This window comes from Protopterus annectens, chromosome 6.part1, assembly GCF_019279795.1.
Source record: "Protopterus annectens isolate FY-2018-M chromosome 6.part1, PAN1.0, whole genome shotgun sequence".
In the NCBI taxonomy this organism is placed as follows: domain Eukaryota; kingdom Metazoa; phylum Chordata; order Ceratodontiformes; family Protopteridae; genus Protopterus; species Protopterus annectens.
In genome coordinates this window covers 351,610,883-351,628,382 of record NC_056738.1, presented here as the reverse complement: position 1 = coordinate 351,628,382, position 17,500 = coordinate 351,610,883, and the positions used below count along the sequence as shown (strand labels likewise).

General features: G+C 38.6%; 1 protein-coding gene across 1 annotated transcript in view; it reads right to left on the bottom strand.

The window, feature by feature from the left end:
* CDC42BPG (CDC42 binding protein kinase gamma) overlaps positions 1 to 17,500 on the bottom strand; it is a 1,192,486-nt gene that overhangs the window by 120,769 nt on the left and 1,054,217 nt on the right. The window contains exon 31 of the mRNA XM_044075379.1: positions 3,651 to 3,748. Coding sequence (XP_043931314.1) covers positions 3,651 to 3,748 — 98 coding nt within the window. The remainder of the gene's footprint in view (positions 1 to 3,650; positions 3,749 to 17,500) is intronic.

The window sequence follows — 17,500 nt, the reverse complement described above, 5'->3', positions numbered from 1 at the left end:
TAGCAGTTTTTCTAGGGGCATGGATTAGTGATGCTTAAAGCCCACCTTCTACTGCATTCCCTGCTTAACACTATGCAGAAGAGGCTCAGAACTGAACTATGCTTTGTATCATATCTCTCACTTTCAGCAACCACACTGTACTAAGGGTTTTTACTCAAATGCTTTTTTTTCTGATTTTTATCTTCTCTCTTTTTGTACTAATGCTTCTTGTACATTTCTGTGTATGCTTCTTTCTAACTTTTATTTCATTATTCCCAATCAGTTCATTTTCAGTTCCATAACTGGCATCTCTTATTGTTTTGGGTTTTGGTTGCACTTCTCTTACGGAATGCTTCTGAAAACAGACAGGATCCATGTTATTGTCCTCCTCCTGATTTTGGTTCTGGGTTTTTATAACCGTTGTCATGTGATTGCCTTGCTTTCCCCTATTCTTATACTGAACAGGTAAATTAGCTCGTCACACTGTCTACAGATTTGACCTCTTCCCACATTTTCCATAGTGTGTTAAATGGGGTAAGCCTTTTTCTAACGTTACATCATGAATTAAATCTGAGGTTACAGTAACAGACTATAACAGTTTTCCAAAATCTGTCTGAATTTCTGCATGTGCAAATTACTACATGTGCAAAGAAATATTCTTTTCTGTTACCATGAATGCCTGTTATCTCCACTTTCTGACTGCTGATATTTTTAGTTTTATACACCAGAGAAAATCCTGACAAGGGAAATCGTGCTTCCAGAATCTAGCAGGGCTTGTGTATCTCTGTTCCTGCTAAAACATAGTACATTTTATTCATTTGGTTGTAACACACTGACACACAGCTGACATAATTACTCTAATTGTAGTCCTATCACCCTCCGTAGGCATTGATCTATCTAAAGCATGCATTTCAGTTTTCACAATCCTACTGACAGCATTTTCTTAAGTATAGCAGCAAAGAACTTTGCAATGTGACCCTTTTTTCCATATTTATAGAAAATTGCTGTATTCCATTCCATTCCTTGCCGCCCTTTGTTTCACAGAATAACGTACAATGTTTACTGAAGTTTTAGCCTTGGTAGCAGATATTTTATTTTTAAACACTGTTACTAAATTTACTAGCTTATCAGATTTCTTGGGATAACATTTGCAGTGCACATTTACTAATAGTATTAGGCAAAATTATTTTAAACCTACCCATTACTAAAATATCTGGTATCTGCTTTGCTGTTGCTAAATAGGGTCAAAGCCAGTGTTTCAAAATATACTCTAATGCATGCAGTTGTGCACTTAATGGTTTATCTACATCAAAAGATCAGTTATAAAATTTTATTGCTTGTAACTCAAGGGTTACACTAGCCTAACCAGGCATATCCAACAAGTGGAACATCCACAGAGGTTCCTCACTAAAAGAATGCAGGGCATAAGTAATGTGTCATATGCAGACTGTCTCAAGGCCCTATTCCTGTATCGTCTCCTACAGGCTTTTGAGGGGAGTTCTATGCCTGGCATACAGGGCACTGTCAGACCTCACTCTGATGGTCCTCCTGCATATCCACAAAACAAACAGTATCAGAATTACCCGTTCTAAAGACTTAAATCTTACCTGTGATATAAATAGGACCTGCTGTAGAGAGGTATGTATCCCAGAGTCTATGGAATGGGCTTCCCCATCCCTAATCCAATTTAAGCACAACTTGGATAACTGGGTGGGAAGCCAGAAATTCATCCCTGGTTTGGCATCTATGTCTCTGATGCAAACAGGTAACCTTTAAATGGTTCATCTCCCAGGCCCAAGCTTACACTTATCAAGGGTATCCAAACTTGTGAGAGATTTGGGATGCATGGCTAGTCTTAAAAAGGCCCTTGTAGTTGTTAGCCTAGTAAAAAACAATGAACCTTGCTCTACAGTTCTTTCTTAGTATAGAGTGCAATAAATCTGTCTCGCCTATCTCCACATGTTTTCAATGCCTGTCCTGTCAGCTGGGATTACAGGATAATTTTTTTTCCAAAGATGTTTGAATTATCACTTGTGACATAGCTAAACTTACATTTATATAAAAGTAATCAAACCATATTAACATTATACATCACATATATTGTTATATATCTTATGCTCTAGGCAACATTATATAAAATATTCAATTTATACCTTCTCTTAAATCACATTCCTCCTCCAAAACCTTTTTATGCATGCATTGTTTCCATAGTTTCCATTTTTCCTATGCAATTTACTCCTACCCATTTCTAAAGATACCACCTCTTGTTCATTTATCTCTGTTACAATATTCACTACTTCAAGTATAGTTGGTTTAGATTTTTAGTTCCATTATCTAGTAATTGCTTTTTTGGTAGCCACCAGAATTAAACTTAACAAGGCCTTACTATGTCAAGGCAATTTCAGATCCTATATCTCAACTCAAATAAAATTAATTAGCTACACATTTGCTCTCACAGTATTCCCAACACAGTACTCTGCAGGGAATTTTTAAAGTCAACTAACTTATTACACTTCCAAAACACGTTCCCAGTTACCTCTTTCTTCCCCATCACACCTTCAACATTTGCCATCGACCTGAGGATTAATTATTTGGAGTCTGCTTGGGCTAAAAAAGTATCTATGCAAATACCTCTAGGTAAAAATTCAAAATCTTCTGGACTTTATTGTTCCATTGTTTCTTGGTGAATTGCATGTCTAATCTCTTCCCAATCTTTTTTGAGCTCTTCTGATCGATTGCTATAGTTATCGCTTGGTATATGCTGTACTAATTAACCTTTTTTTTTGAACTGTAGATTCTGTTCTAGATTCAATTAAAACTCAACCAGTGCAGGTCTTTTACTTAGGATTCCCCTATCCCATTCTTCCTGGCTATGATGTGATATCAATCACTGCTAGGGGCTGGCCGGACAACAGGATTCTTGACCAGTCTGCCTGGCTTTAGATCTCTGTGGTAGCATAGCTCTCAAATGTCACTAAAGATTCCAGATCATCTTCCATGGCTAGTTTCTTCAGATGTGGTACTCATCTTAGGGTTAAGCAGCGATGTTGGACAGCAAAGATTTGTGTAAAATCACGGTTTGCTTGAACTTTAAGCCATTACTTGCATATGATATTGTTCAAAGCTGAGCAGATTGCATCAAGACTTTTGAGGTGTTTGTATAAATTTTATTAGGGTGTTAGTACTACAGCTCTTGGCAGTGCAGTACAGTGGTATTAGAGGACATTATATACAGCAGGTTTCAGGAACACACTGGAGTGGAGGTGAGTATGACATAGTGGGTAAGTTCTTCACCTCAAACACAAGGTACAGCACTTGATTCTGACCTCAGGTTACTGGCCAAGCTTAAAATGCAGCTTTACGGCAGTTAGCCTTATATTCACTTAGAAACCTTTTAACTTCTTTACATCAGCTTGGCTGCAACCCCATATTTAGCACTAACAATTCCCTGATTTATAAGTCTTCACTTTTTAGTTGCATGGTTTCCATTTCTTATTCTTGTAGTATTTTTGTAAAGAAAAATCAATTGCGTTTTTACATCTAGCCTACATATTTCATTTTATTTGAAACTAAAAGCATATGCTAACACTTAGCAAATACGATGATGTTACATATACATTTTTTCAGCAATTGTCTGTTTTAAATGCAGTACAGAATGGCTCTTACATTACCTTCTTCAGTGGAACTGTCTGAACCCATTCAGCATCTTTCACATTAAATACGTCAACAGCATTCTCACTAAATACAGTCAGGTGCTTGTCATTATAACCTAGAGACAGACACAGCAAGAGTGAGACAAGATAAAAGAAAAACAGGAAAATAAAAAAAGTGTGTATATAAAAAAATCCTGTATAAGCAACAACATTCTTTTGAAATTATTCAATGAATACTAAACAGTTGCAATACTCAAAATAACTACCGTGACTTTATGAAGTTTAATTTTATTTAAAGCAGTGAGTTGATCTTTGACAAAGAAGAAAAATGTATTACCACAACACTGCCAAATATGCATCAGAAATGGGCTCAGACAGTCAGTACCTTCCAGACAGTGAGGAAAGATAACCAATGACCATCTCTTTACTCCATGGGGAAGGAGGAGGGATTCCCTGTGACTAACATTTACAGGAAGCTGTGTGCGGTCCATATGTAGTCAAGGTGTGTGGAGAAATTGGGGATGTGAGCTGTAACACTTGCATCCTGCAGTGGTGTCATTACTTCATGCATGGATAGGAAGGGAAGAAAAAGGTTTTATAGAGTCAAAACAATGGTTACTCCCCTACAGGACTCTGACTTAACACTATACTGGCACAGCCAACCTGAGAAAGGCTTTTCATACAACCTCACCTGTTGGCAAGTAAACATAGCCAAGATTACACAAGTATTCTTCCAAAAGGTGTGCCATAGTTAACACACATTAGCTGAATGGCAGCTGCCTTTGTGGGAAAACTAAGCCAGAAAAATTAGGCAAACATTTCCTGCATGCAAGCAGGCCATAGATAAATTTAATTTAAAAATGCTACAAGAGAGCACTGATGAGATCTTTTCAAAAACATATTTGAATAGTATTTTTATAAGCTCTAGATGTTTGTATACTTCTATGTTTACAAGCTAAACTATTTCAAAAATATTTTAGCATCAACAGTTCTTAGAATTTTACAGATCATCACAAAGCCCATTTTCTTTATTTTTTTGCAATTCAACCTGGACAGTTCAGATTATGAATTAAGAACTGGTGGTACAAATTTGGAAAATGGGATTCACAATGTCCTACATATTCCACTATGAATGATTAGAAAGCTATTGCTTGGAAATTACTTCCACAATCAACACAGAGTGAAACACAAGTGTATCATTCGCTATAATGGTACAGCACAGATCAAAAAATCTTTTTGCAGGGAGCAAGCACCCTGTAAACAACTTACCTCCACCCCCCAAATTTTTTATATATATATATATATATATATATATATATATATATATATATATATATATATATATATACACACACACACACATTTTATATATATATATATATATATATAAATATATATAAATAAATATATATATATATATATATATATATATATATATATATATATATATGTGTGTGTGTGTGTGTGTGTGTACACCCTATCACCACCACCTCACAACACAGAGAGAGAGAGAGAGAAAGAATCCTGAAAACAGTGCACTGTGGTCTTAAGCAATGACTATTTTTGCTTCAACAAGATCAAGTGAAATCCAAGCAAGGGATATCATGAGAATCATTTATGCCAGGAGTCCCAAAATCCTGAGGTATTCCCTTGCAGTTACTGAAGTCTAATGGAAAACCTTAGAAAAGCTGGGTAACTACAGCAGAGCTAGTAAGAGAGATGGCTAGAAGGGTGCTTGGTGTGACATCTGGAAAGAGGAAGAAGGACAAGGAGACATGGTGGTGGAATGAAGAAGTACAAAAGAGTATACAGAGAAAGAGGTTGGTGAAGAAGAAGTGGGATTGTCAAAGAGATGAAGAAAGTAGACAAGAGTATAAGGAGATGAGGTGCATGGCAAAGAGAGAGGTGGCGAAGGCTAAGGATAAGGCATATGAAGAGTTGTATAAAAGGTTGGACACTAAGGAGAGAGAAAAGTACCTGTACTGATTGGCTAGACAGAGGGACCGAGCTAGTAAAGATGTGCAGCAGGTAAGGGTGATAAAGGATAATGAGGGAAACATACTCACAAGCAAGGAGAGTGTGTTGAGCAGATGGAAAGAGTACATTGACGGGTTGATGAATGAAGAGAATGAGAGGGAGAGAAGGTTGGATGATGTGCGGATAGTGAATCATGAAGTGCACTGGATTAGCAAGGAGGAACTAAGGATAGCTATGAAGAGGATGACGAACGGTAAGGCTGTTGGTCCAGATGACATACCCGTGGAAGCATGGAGGTGTTTAGGTGAAATGGCAGTGGACTTTTTAACTAGATTGTTTAATGAAATCTTGGAAAGTGAGAGGATGCCTGAGGAATGGAAAAAAAGTGTTTTGGTACCGATTTTTAAGAATAAGGGTGATGTGCAGAGCTGTAGTAACTACAGAGAGATTAAACTTATCAGTCACAGCATGAAGTTATGGGAAAGAGTAGTGGAAGCTAGGTTAAGAAGGGAGGTGATGATTAGTGATCAGCAGTATGGTTTCATGCCAGGAAAGAGCACTACAGATGTGACGTTTGCTCTGAGAGTGTTGATGGAGAAGTACAGAGAAGGTCATAAGGAGTTGCATTGTGTCTTTGTGGATTTAGAGAAAGTATATGACAGGGTGCCTAGAGAGGAGTTGTGGTATTGTATGAGGAAATCGGGAGTGTCAGAGAAGTATGCAAGAGTGGTACAGGATATGTACGAGGGTAGTGTGACAGCGGTGAGGTCTGTGGTGGGAGTGACGGATGCGTTTAAAGTGGAGGTGGGATTACATCAAGGATCAGCTCTGAGCCCTTTCTTATTTGCAATGGTGATGGACAGGTTGACAGACGAGATCAGACAGGAGTCCCTGTGGACTATGATGTTTGCAGATGACATTGTGATCTGTAGTGAGAGTAGAGAACAGGTGGAGAAGACCCTGGAGAGGTGGAGATATGCTCTAGAGAGAAGAGGAATGAAGGTCAGCAGGACTAAGACAGAATATATGTGTGTGAATGAGAGGGAGGATAGAGGAATGGTGAGGATGCAGGGAGTAGAGGTGGCAAAGGTGAATAAGTTTAAGTACTTGGGATCAACAGTTCAGAGTAATGGTGAGTGTGGAAGAGAGGCTAAGAAGAGAGTACAGGCAGGATGGAGTTGGTGGAGAAGAGTGTCAGGAGTGATTTGTGACAGATGAGTACTAGTAAGAGTGAAAGGGAAGGTCTACAAGAGGGTAGTGAGACCAGCTATGTTAATATGGGTTGGAGACAGTGGCATTGGCAAAAAGGCAGGAGTCAGAGCTTGACGTGGCAGAGTTTAAGATGTTAAGATTTGTACTGGGTGTGACGAGGATGGAAAGGATTAGGAATAAGTATATTAGAGGGTCAGCCCAGGTTGGAAGGTTTGGAGACAAAGCCAGAGAGGCAAGATTACGTTGGTTTGGACATGTGCTGAGGAGGGATGCAGAGTATATTGGGAAAAAGATGCTAAGGATGAAGCTGCCAGGTAACAGGAAAAGAGGAATGCCTAAGATAAAGTTTATGGATGTGGTGAGAGAGGACATGCAGGTGGTTGGTGTGACAGAGCAAGATGCAGAGGACAGGAAGAAATGGAAACAGTTGATCTGCTGTGGTGACCCCTAACGGGAGCAGCCGAAAGAAGAAGAAGAAACAGATCTAAATAAAGATCTATTTTTCCTGTGTAAGAAAAGCTCTTTGAACTGTGGTGTCTAGTTACCGTCCCAGGAACACAATCCTGTGTGAAAGAGTCAGGAAGACTTTTGAATGCTCTCTTGGAATCCCAGCTTGTGCAAGAATTGTCTCACCAAAGAAAGAGATTCCCGGCATTTTGAAAAAGACTCCACTAAGGTAAGCAAGTCATCTAAATATAGAAACATGTAGATAAGCTGTAGCCTGCAATGAGCTATAACTGGAGCGTAACACTTTGTGAACACTCTTGGTGTAGTAGATAGCCCGAATAAGGAAGAGAACTGAAAATGTGATCCAAACACACAAAACCTTAAGATTTGATTGAAGTCTGGATGAACAGGAATGTGATAAACATCTTTTAAGGCCTATGATACCAGGAAACTTAAGAGAAAGAAGAGGGAACAGGTTTGTGAAGTGATATCATTTTGAATTTTGGCACTATCATAAAAGGGTTTAAGAAATAAAGATTGAAAGTTGGTCTGTATGCATTTTTTTTTCTTTAGGACTAGGAACATTCTTGAATCAAAGCCCCTCCCCACCTGGGAAGTAGGAACTGTTTCTATCACTCTTTGGGACAGCATAGGATGAAGAACAGGTGGAAACAAAATGTGATGTGCAGGATGAGGAATACCCCCCCCCCTCCACCAGAAAGGAAGGATTTACTTCCACTGCTGACTGTAACCCCAATGAATGATTTTCAGAACACATTTGTCTGGAACAATCTGTTGGCAAGGAGAAAAATGGAGGTTCAGACTTTCTGGAAGAGAAAGAGGGCCAAGGTGGGATAGGGTCACAAGCTCTCTTGAAGAGTCATCCAGATTTTATTTATTTATTTACATTTGTTGACCGGGAATGTCCGACTGGATGTAGGTCCATCTTCAGCAGAGGCCCGGGGAGAAAAGCTCCAAAGTTAAAATATACAGAAAGTAGTTATATTTTATTTACATAACAATTTGATCAACATAGCAATTAAAAATTACATAGTTACAGATGAAGAACATAGTGTATCAGTACACAACTAGAATCTTTATTATCTGTGAAGTACATAACAGACATTAACATTTGTTACAATAAGAAGTTCTTGCTGTATAATAAGTAGTAAGGCTTATGAGCATCCAAGCTTGTTATAATCAAGGCAGTTATAGTGGGGTGGAAATAAAGGTAGTGGGTGGATGATATTAGAGGGGAAGTTGCAAGGGCATAGCCAGCATGTTTTTAGGTGCGCTTTTATTAAAGTTTTGAAGTGGGTGCATGATGGTACAGAGGTAATTCTGGGTGGGAGGGAGTTCCATAATTTATATATTTTATATATATATATATATATATATATATATATATATATATATATATATATATATATATATATTTGTTGGAGTTCCCCTGGTTTTGGGAGATTTGAGACTTCTTTTTGGAACCTCTTAGCCACTACTAAAATTTCTGTTTACCTGAATTCTGTTCAGACTACTTTTTTTGCTGAAAATGGATGAGAAAGAAAATACCTTGGACAATTTTGAAAAATCAGAGATTCCAAAAATCAGATTTTCTCAGATCAGATTGCCCCATCTCATTGTACTTTTAATACACACAGGAAGAGCAATTTAAAATTCTAAATTTAAATTTAATAATATTTTTATCATCATCCTGGAGAAGAATATAACCAAGCAAGTGGCCATAGCCCTGAAAGAAGTATCAACAGAGACACACACACACCCACTCAACATGAGCAGTAACCTGTGCGTTAAGTATTTAAAGCAGATTTGTCTTCACAAGAAGAAACTGTAGATAAAACGTTCCTCATATTTTCACAATATGTCAGAATAAACCTTAGCATATTAGCTTGACAATTTAAAAGTCTGAAATTCAAAGTTGCAGCCGTATACACTTTTTTCCCATACCTGTCAGTAATATTCCCATCCTTGGTAGAAAGAATAGGATTGGAAAGTGCTTAGCAGCAGAGGAATCAGTAAGGCTACAGCTGCTGGGTCAGGTGGAATAGTGTATAAAAATTTAAAAGACTGTGGAACTTTATATGGATCCCATTCAGAAACTCGAGTTTTCATAGTTGAAATTCATATGCTCGAGACCATATGATCGACTTTCTTAAAACTCAAACTTCAGAGAACAAAAATCTACCTTTTTTCTACATTTTTACATGTGGCAAGCCACCCTTCATCCCGCATACCCCCTCCATGTTATATAGACCAACTCCAAGATCACACAACAGTGGGGAAAATTTCCCAATCCTCACTGTACTGCAATCTCCATTCAAAAGCTTTGAGATTTCGGAAGTCTGATCATATGGTCTCAACAATATGAATTTTGACTTTCTGAAAACTCAAGCTTCTGAAAGGGACACCTTTATACATACTATCTGCCTTTTTGGGTTCAGCCAGCTGACTATCAGGAAAAATGTAGGCCAAATGACACATATCCTCTAAAACAGACAGGGCAAGAGGAATGGGTGTATGTTCTGGAAAATCATTCTATAACAACACACATTATTTTTGAGGGACTGAAACATTTCAGTGTTCTTCCACTGAAAACACTGGGACATTCTAGAAACACTCACAGAAAAAGAAAAATCCCCACAAAGAGAAGCAGAAAATGAGCTCTCCTCAGAGTATGAACCAGAATTTTGAGGACAAAACCCCAAATCCATCCCTGCATCTTCCTGTTCAGATTCAGAATCTAGAATACCTTCAGAAAAGGAGGCATCCCTCTTTCTTTTACCAGAAGCTACTCTACAAGAAGGATTAATAGCCCAAATCACTCCCAGTAAACTATTCTTATTCAAAGAAATTTGAGGAGGAGTAGATATATGCTTGGTTTTCTATTTCCTTTTGACAGGCAAAATGGGCTAATCATGTTAGTAATGGAAGCCTCAGCTTTCCTAGGGATAGGTACTGCATTTTGAAATAACAAGGAAACTTGCCCTATTCCCTCACCCAGGGATTCTTCCCTTGCCCACTGAGGAGAACCCAAGAGGATGTGGCTAACCAGAGGGACCTGGGATTAAAGACAAGTGATCTGAGGTACAACAAATGGGCACAGCAGTCACCCACCTGAAGCTGAGGCAACATTCTAGCCTGCTGTGGTGGCAAAAGATGTTTGCTTAACTTTTTTTTTTTTGTGGCTGGAAGAAAGACCAACCATGGGAATGACAATCTCTTCCATGGTCAAGATGAAAATGCTGCCTGTATCCTGGGAGAAAAAGCAGGCAACAATGCCAGTAAAATTACCAGTCCACAAAAGTTACATTTGCACTTTCAAAAAGTACGGCTGCCCCATAACCTTGAAATAAACACAGTTTCTCTATAGAAAATATTTCATCAGATAACACTACTTTTAAAATGAGTGCTCTGTTTAAAAAAGTACATTACATTCTCGAGACAATCCATTAAAACACAACACTCCTAGCTTTAAATTAACTTTCCTGAAAAGGAAAGTAATAAAACATCAGTAAATATTAAGAAAATTGAAGTGTTTTCTCCCAAAGGGAACTTATCTGCAAAGCTAAGGAAAGCACAAGCTGGCTGTCATTCCTCAAAAGCCTCAAAAGAGGCAATACAGGTTTGAGGACCTTAACAGATACCCTGCAACTCTAACTATCTGTCCGGAAGCCACCATTTTAAGCTTAAAATAATACCACTGAAGTATGTGTCCCAGTAAATAACTACTACATAAGCTAATCTTTTAATTAATGCTAGACCTTATAAGCACAACAAGAATTTAGTGGGTTTTTTTTGCTAGTCACCACGAAAAGCAGACGCCAGCAGCTCCTATCCTTTCTCTTTGGTTACCCACTATCCTTGTACTGTTTTTCTGTGTATATTCTCCTGTTCTGCACTTTACCCTTCCCTGAATTCATTTCTAGCCTCACTCATAACTGCCTTTCCTAGTGCACCTGCCCTATTTTACTGTCTTCAGACTATTACATATTGTTTTTTTTATGTTTTGCCCTGCTTTTAGCTGCTAGTAATACCTCTCTCCCCCCCTCCAAAGCCCCTCTCTATTGTAGCTTATTTTAACCATACAGCACCAGGTTTGCTTCAAGTAAATCTACTTGTGTAGCTTGAGGCCAGTATCCTTTTGTAAGCTTACTTCTGCTCATATTTTATTTCTTTTTATTTTATTTCTGGTGACTATACCTTTAGAAACTTTATATCCTTATCTCTCAAGCTAGTTTTTCACTATATTTTTCTGACTGTTTCTATGACTTCATCCTGACCAGGGTGCTAGCCCCGATCCGTTCGCCCGCTACACTCAGGCTCACTTTGCTCCCCTACCCTAACCCCATTCCCACACACCCCCATTACAATTACCTTTATACCTAACTATCCCTCCCCTTCTTGTCTCACTAGCCACTACAATTCCACTTCCTGCCTATTGTCACAGCCACCTTACTAATCTGTCAATCTTGTCAACACCACTTCCTCTATACCACTGTCTCTCTACCTACTCTATCTGACCATATTTTATTCCAACATCTATTATTTTCTAATATCTTCTACACTACTCCTTATTCTCTCTATCTCCACCTCTTACCACTCCAATCTCTCTGACCTACTCCTATGTTCACCAACTTCTCACTCATACAACATATATCCAACTATTTCATCTTTTACTATCTCCCCTAATTTCTTTATTACCTCTACCTCAAGTCCATATAAACTATCCATAATACAGGTTTTTAAACCTTCCCACAAACCTAAGTCAAAACTATACAAACTCCATCTAGCATCTACTACACACTCTCTCTTCACTAAAAACATACTTTGTTCTGGAGACATCCATCCCAACCCTGGCCCCTCTTCTCTCCCCAAAACTACCTCTACATTGCCCCCCATCTTACTTCTCTAACAGTCACCAACCTCAGTCACAACAATCATCTCCATCCAAATACTTAACTATTTACTCATTGAATATTCAGAGTCTAGCAAATAAAGTCACTGAGCTGCACTCATGGATAGCTCTCAATACCCCTCACATCCTCTCCCTATCTGAAACCTGGCTCAAGCCACAAATCTCAAATACTCCCACCAGGTTATAATATCTTCCGATCTGACAGACCTGTAAAAAAAAGGTGGTGGCATGGCCATCCTCTACTCAAACAATCTTAACCTCTCACCATACCCTTCCCCAATTCCTGACTTCCTCCCAGCTGAAATTATCATCCTTAACTGCCATCTGAATCCCCACAAAAAACTTGCAATTGCCTCTATCTACCTTCCTTCTGGTAACAATCTGCCCATTCTTGAAAACATCCTATTTTGGTTCTCCCACAACATACCATACAAGATACTTATCCTTGGTGATGTCATCATTGATTGGTCCAAACTCACAACTGACTCCCTCAACTCAGTATCCACCTACACGGCTTCCACTAACTTATAACATCTCCCACTTGCTTCCATAAAAATTCCACTTCCAGCTCCATCATACACTGGATCCTTACCAATTCCCCCCACCAATACCACAATCCCACCACTTTACCTGACTCCCTCAGTGATCATCTCCCTACCACCATCTTAAGACACTACTCCCATATACCTAAACCCCACCTTATCAAAGACTGTCAAAAACTATCAGCTTTCAATTCATCCCAATTTAACTCCATTCTCCACAACATAGACTGGTCCATCCTAAAACACCTCCCCCTAAACAATGCTGTAAGCACTTTCAATAGCATCTTCATGAATACTCTAAACTCCTTAGCTCCCTCTAGGAAGATCAGAGTAAAATCTAACCATGCTCCCTGGCTCTCCAAAGAGACTAGGTCCCTTATGAAACAAAGAGATCATGCTTGGAAAACCTGGACTAAAACTAAACAACCACATTTTCTTCAAAAATACAGTAAACTGAGGAACCTTGCAAAAAAATACAACTAATGACAAAAAGTTGTACTATAGCTCTGCTCAGCTTAACAACAAATTCAATCCTCGAAAATTTTGATCAGCTCTCAACAACATCCTCTATCCTGGAAAGCCCTCCAATCCCTCCCCATACCCTAACTCTTCCTCTCAGGAAACAGCTACCCTCCTGAATAAACACCATCTCTTCCATCCAAAATCTGGTAACCTCTAAGCCAAACTCTACTTCATCACCCACCTCTCCAAGTCCCACTAACACAACTTTGTTTTCTTTTGAGCCAGTTCCCATTGCTTACATCAAATCTCTACTACTCAAGCTAAAACCTTGCTCTCCTTCCACTGACAATCTATCTCCTACATTCCTCAGACTTGCTGCTGACTCAATTGCCTATCCTGTAGCTATACTAATTAATCGATCTATTCTGGAATCAACTGTCCCCACCCTTTGGAAATATTTCTTCACTATCCCTCTTCATAAAGGTGGAAACTCCACTGACCCCTCAAACTACCGACCCATTGCCATTCTGTCCCCCCTCTCCAAGATATTAGAAAAATGTATTCACTCACAGCTTCTCAATCACCTCCTCACACACCACTTACTTACCCCTACCAAACATGGATGTCATCCTCAACACAGCACCACCACTGCCCTCCTCCTTCACTCATATCATTGCAGAGGCCCTAGACAACAATAAACTCATTTCCTGTCTCTTCCTAGATCTCTCCAAAGCCTTCAATACTCTCTCTCCTCCTCTACTGCTATCCAAACTTGCAAATCTCCACCTAACCCCCTCCGCACTTGCCTGGTTTAATAGTTACCTATCTGGCAGGGAACAATCTGTCAAATGGCTCTCATCCTCCTCACCTTTCCTTCCCATCTCCACTTGTGTTCCCCAAGGCTCCATCTTGGGACCCCTTTTGTTTAACATCTTCACCAATGATCTTTACAGCTCATGCAAAGAATCCTCCATTATTCAGTATGCCAACGACTCCACACTTATATCCATCTCAAATAACATTCCTGAACTACACTCACTGACCCAACAGGCCCTACTATCCACTGAACAATGGCTCTCTCACAACCTATTGATCCTAAATCCCAAAAAGACCAAACTCCTACTTTTCCTTCTCCGTTCTCTTTCTTATCACAAAACCTCCTTTTTTATTACATCTTCTAACAATACAAACATCCAACCTGACACCCACACAAAACTCCTAGGGGTCATTATCGATGACGAACTAAAGTTCAACCTATACATACTCCAATGTATAAAAAAAACAAACCAGAAACTAGGTCTGCTATATCGGAACAAAAAATTCCTAACCCCTGAATCTAGACTTACCCTGGGCCAGGCACTCTTCCTTCCCTCCCTCTTATACGCCGCCCCAGTTCTTACCAATATCCAGGCCTCCACTCTAAACAAACTGCAAGAGACTTACCATAAAATAGCCAGATTGATTACTAACTCTCCATACAAGTCACACCACTGCATTTCTTTAAACTCTCTTCAATGGCTTGAACTTCCCCAGTTTCTGCTATCTTATCAATTTCATATGCTACACTCTATTCTTTATAAACCCTCCTTCTGTCCATTCGGTCTTCCTTAGTCACAATCTACATCCCATCAGGGACCCTCCGTACTTCTAACCAACAATTACTTGATATCTACCACCCAAAAAGGTCATTTGGCAAACTACTCTACAAACACTCCCTTGCCCATGCTTGGAACAAACTTCCCCTTGACTTGCATTCAATCTCCCACATCTCACACTTTAAAAATGAACTAAAAGCTTATTTTCTCAATTCCGGAACCTGCCCTTGCCCTGACCCTACCTAGTCTTCCTTCCCTTTATGTACCCTCAAAAGGACCATACTTAGTACCTCATTACACCTCTCTCTCCTATGCGTCTACTATGCATTTGCACAATTTTATACAAACAAAAATGTTTATTGTTGACCTATTGAACTATATCAATGTAAAATTGTTACTCAGCTTCTTTTTAATGCAAATTTAACTTTATGCATGTAACTCAACATATGTGAATCGTTTTGCTATAACTATTATATCAATATTGTTTAAAATTGTACTTGTTTTAAAATGTCATACCAAAGAAGTATACAAAAATTACTGTTAAAAACCAAAATGAGCCAAACCACCAAGCACTCCACGAACTTCAGAAACAACAAATTCCACAGTACATAGACCAGTAGTTGTTAAACCAGGCAGCAAAATCGAGACAGCAAATAATCCAAAAATGAACTCATTTTTGGATTATTTGCTGTCTCGATTTTGCTGCCTGGTTTAACAACTACTGGTCTATGTACTGTGGAATTTGTTTTAAAATGTATTACTGGAGCTTTTCTCCTCAGGTCTCCACTGAAAATGGGCCACAAGCCCAGTTGGACAAACCCGGTTAACAAATGTCAATAAATAAATATATTCTTTGGTGGCACTAAAGTTCTGAAGGGCTTCACACCCAAACTTGTCTTTTAGTCAGCTCAGCTCGAGCTGCTTGGCAGTTTGGGAGCATGGAAGGTACCCTAAAGCTTTGGAAACTGTCTGGCTGTTACATTCTTGGTAGGACATACGAGTTCAATTTATATAACTGTACTTTGTATTTACCACTTTTCAGTGACTATTTCTCTACAGTTGGTTTACAGATTATCAATTCAGCTCCTTTTACTCATCCTTTAACTGTCCTACCCATCAGCAGACAGGACATTTTCATACCACAATATCTAGATCATCCCAATGCACCGTAACAGTCCTTAACACTAATGCATTCAGTGATGCATACCATAACTCTCAACTGTTCAGATTTTCGCCTTAGATTTTTGGTAAGTTCCTCATAAAATTTGTGATTTTCTGGCAAATCACTGGGATGACCTGAGGACTGAAATCACTAAATGATATAAATGTGTTTCAGACTTCATATACATCAGAAAAACATGCATGCTAAGGCAAATCCTGTTATTCTAGCAACTTTCTAAGTTTATAAGAGCAATATTTAAAATCTGTCCCTATTTTTGGGCCTTTGCCCCCCCCCCCCCCCATTCTGTCTGGCTTTGTCCAGATCTTTTTGCGTGAAGAGGTTGAGAGGTATGATATATACCCAAAGTCCAGCTGCCCAAAATTTCACCACTGCCCTTTCTTCAATCACAAGTGATCAGTATCTAAACTGTGGGACAACTAGTACCTGAATGAAGTTGCATTAATTATAATAAAGCAATAGAATAATGCACACAGTTTGGAAGAATTTCTTACAAACAGAAATTGGTAAACTACATGAAACTTTTATGTTCAAAATATAAGCAACAACTCCCCTCTTCTCTTGTACATGTCTACAAGCAGATGGCAAGCTAAAACATGCAATACAGCACTATTTATATCAGGATACCTGATTATTTTTGATGCTTACACAAAATAAAATAGAAAGTCTTAAAAAAAAAAACAAGATTTCTCTGTGAATCTAAATACAACAGATAATGAACTGATGTCTAAAATCTGACTCGCTAAAGAAATGTTAGTGATCAACACCATTTTGACATTTTAAGTCATAACTGGAAACAACTGCCAGAAAACAACAAAACAACATCTGGTCTTATCCTTTCTGAACACAGTAACAGCTATCAAAGCACGGAGAAAAGTATAAGCTTAATGATACACATCATATTCAACAAACAGCAAAATCAAACTGATTTCAAGCAAATTTCCTGAAAATGAAACAGTTTACATTGCCCAATATGCTCCAAAAGAAAACCTAAAGAATCATTTAAGTGATCATAAGTACTTCCAAGTGTCAGCCCACCTAGAAATAGATCCCAACAGCTCAAAATCATGCACTGAGTAGACAATAGCATAACGTGCAGGCACTTCAGGACTGCAGAACAGCTTATATCATACTGATAAGCAAACTATAGAGAAATAAAGGAAAAATCAAACTGCAATGAATTATAGCCCCATTTTTGTCTACCAAAATATCATAGTGATCTAGTATGAAAAAAAATATATACAAGACATCATATGAGTTGCCCATCATATAAGCTTCAAGATTAAATCTTTCAATAGCTTGTATGCAACATGGTTTTAATATTGATACAAAAATGAAAAGGATACATTAAACATCTAGAGGCACTACTAGAAGGCAACTGCAGAAACACTGGGAGGCATCACTAGGCCTTCATGAGTTAAGATGCTGGGGTTGCAACCTTCTGGAATCAGACTCAAGGAACACGGAAATTTTAATGATCGCTCGACAGATTTGTGTTATAAGCTGTGACATATGATATT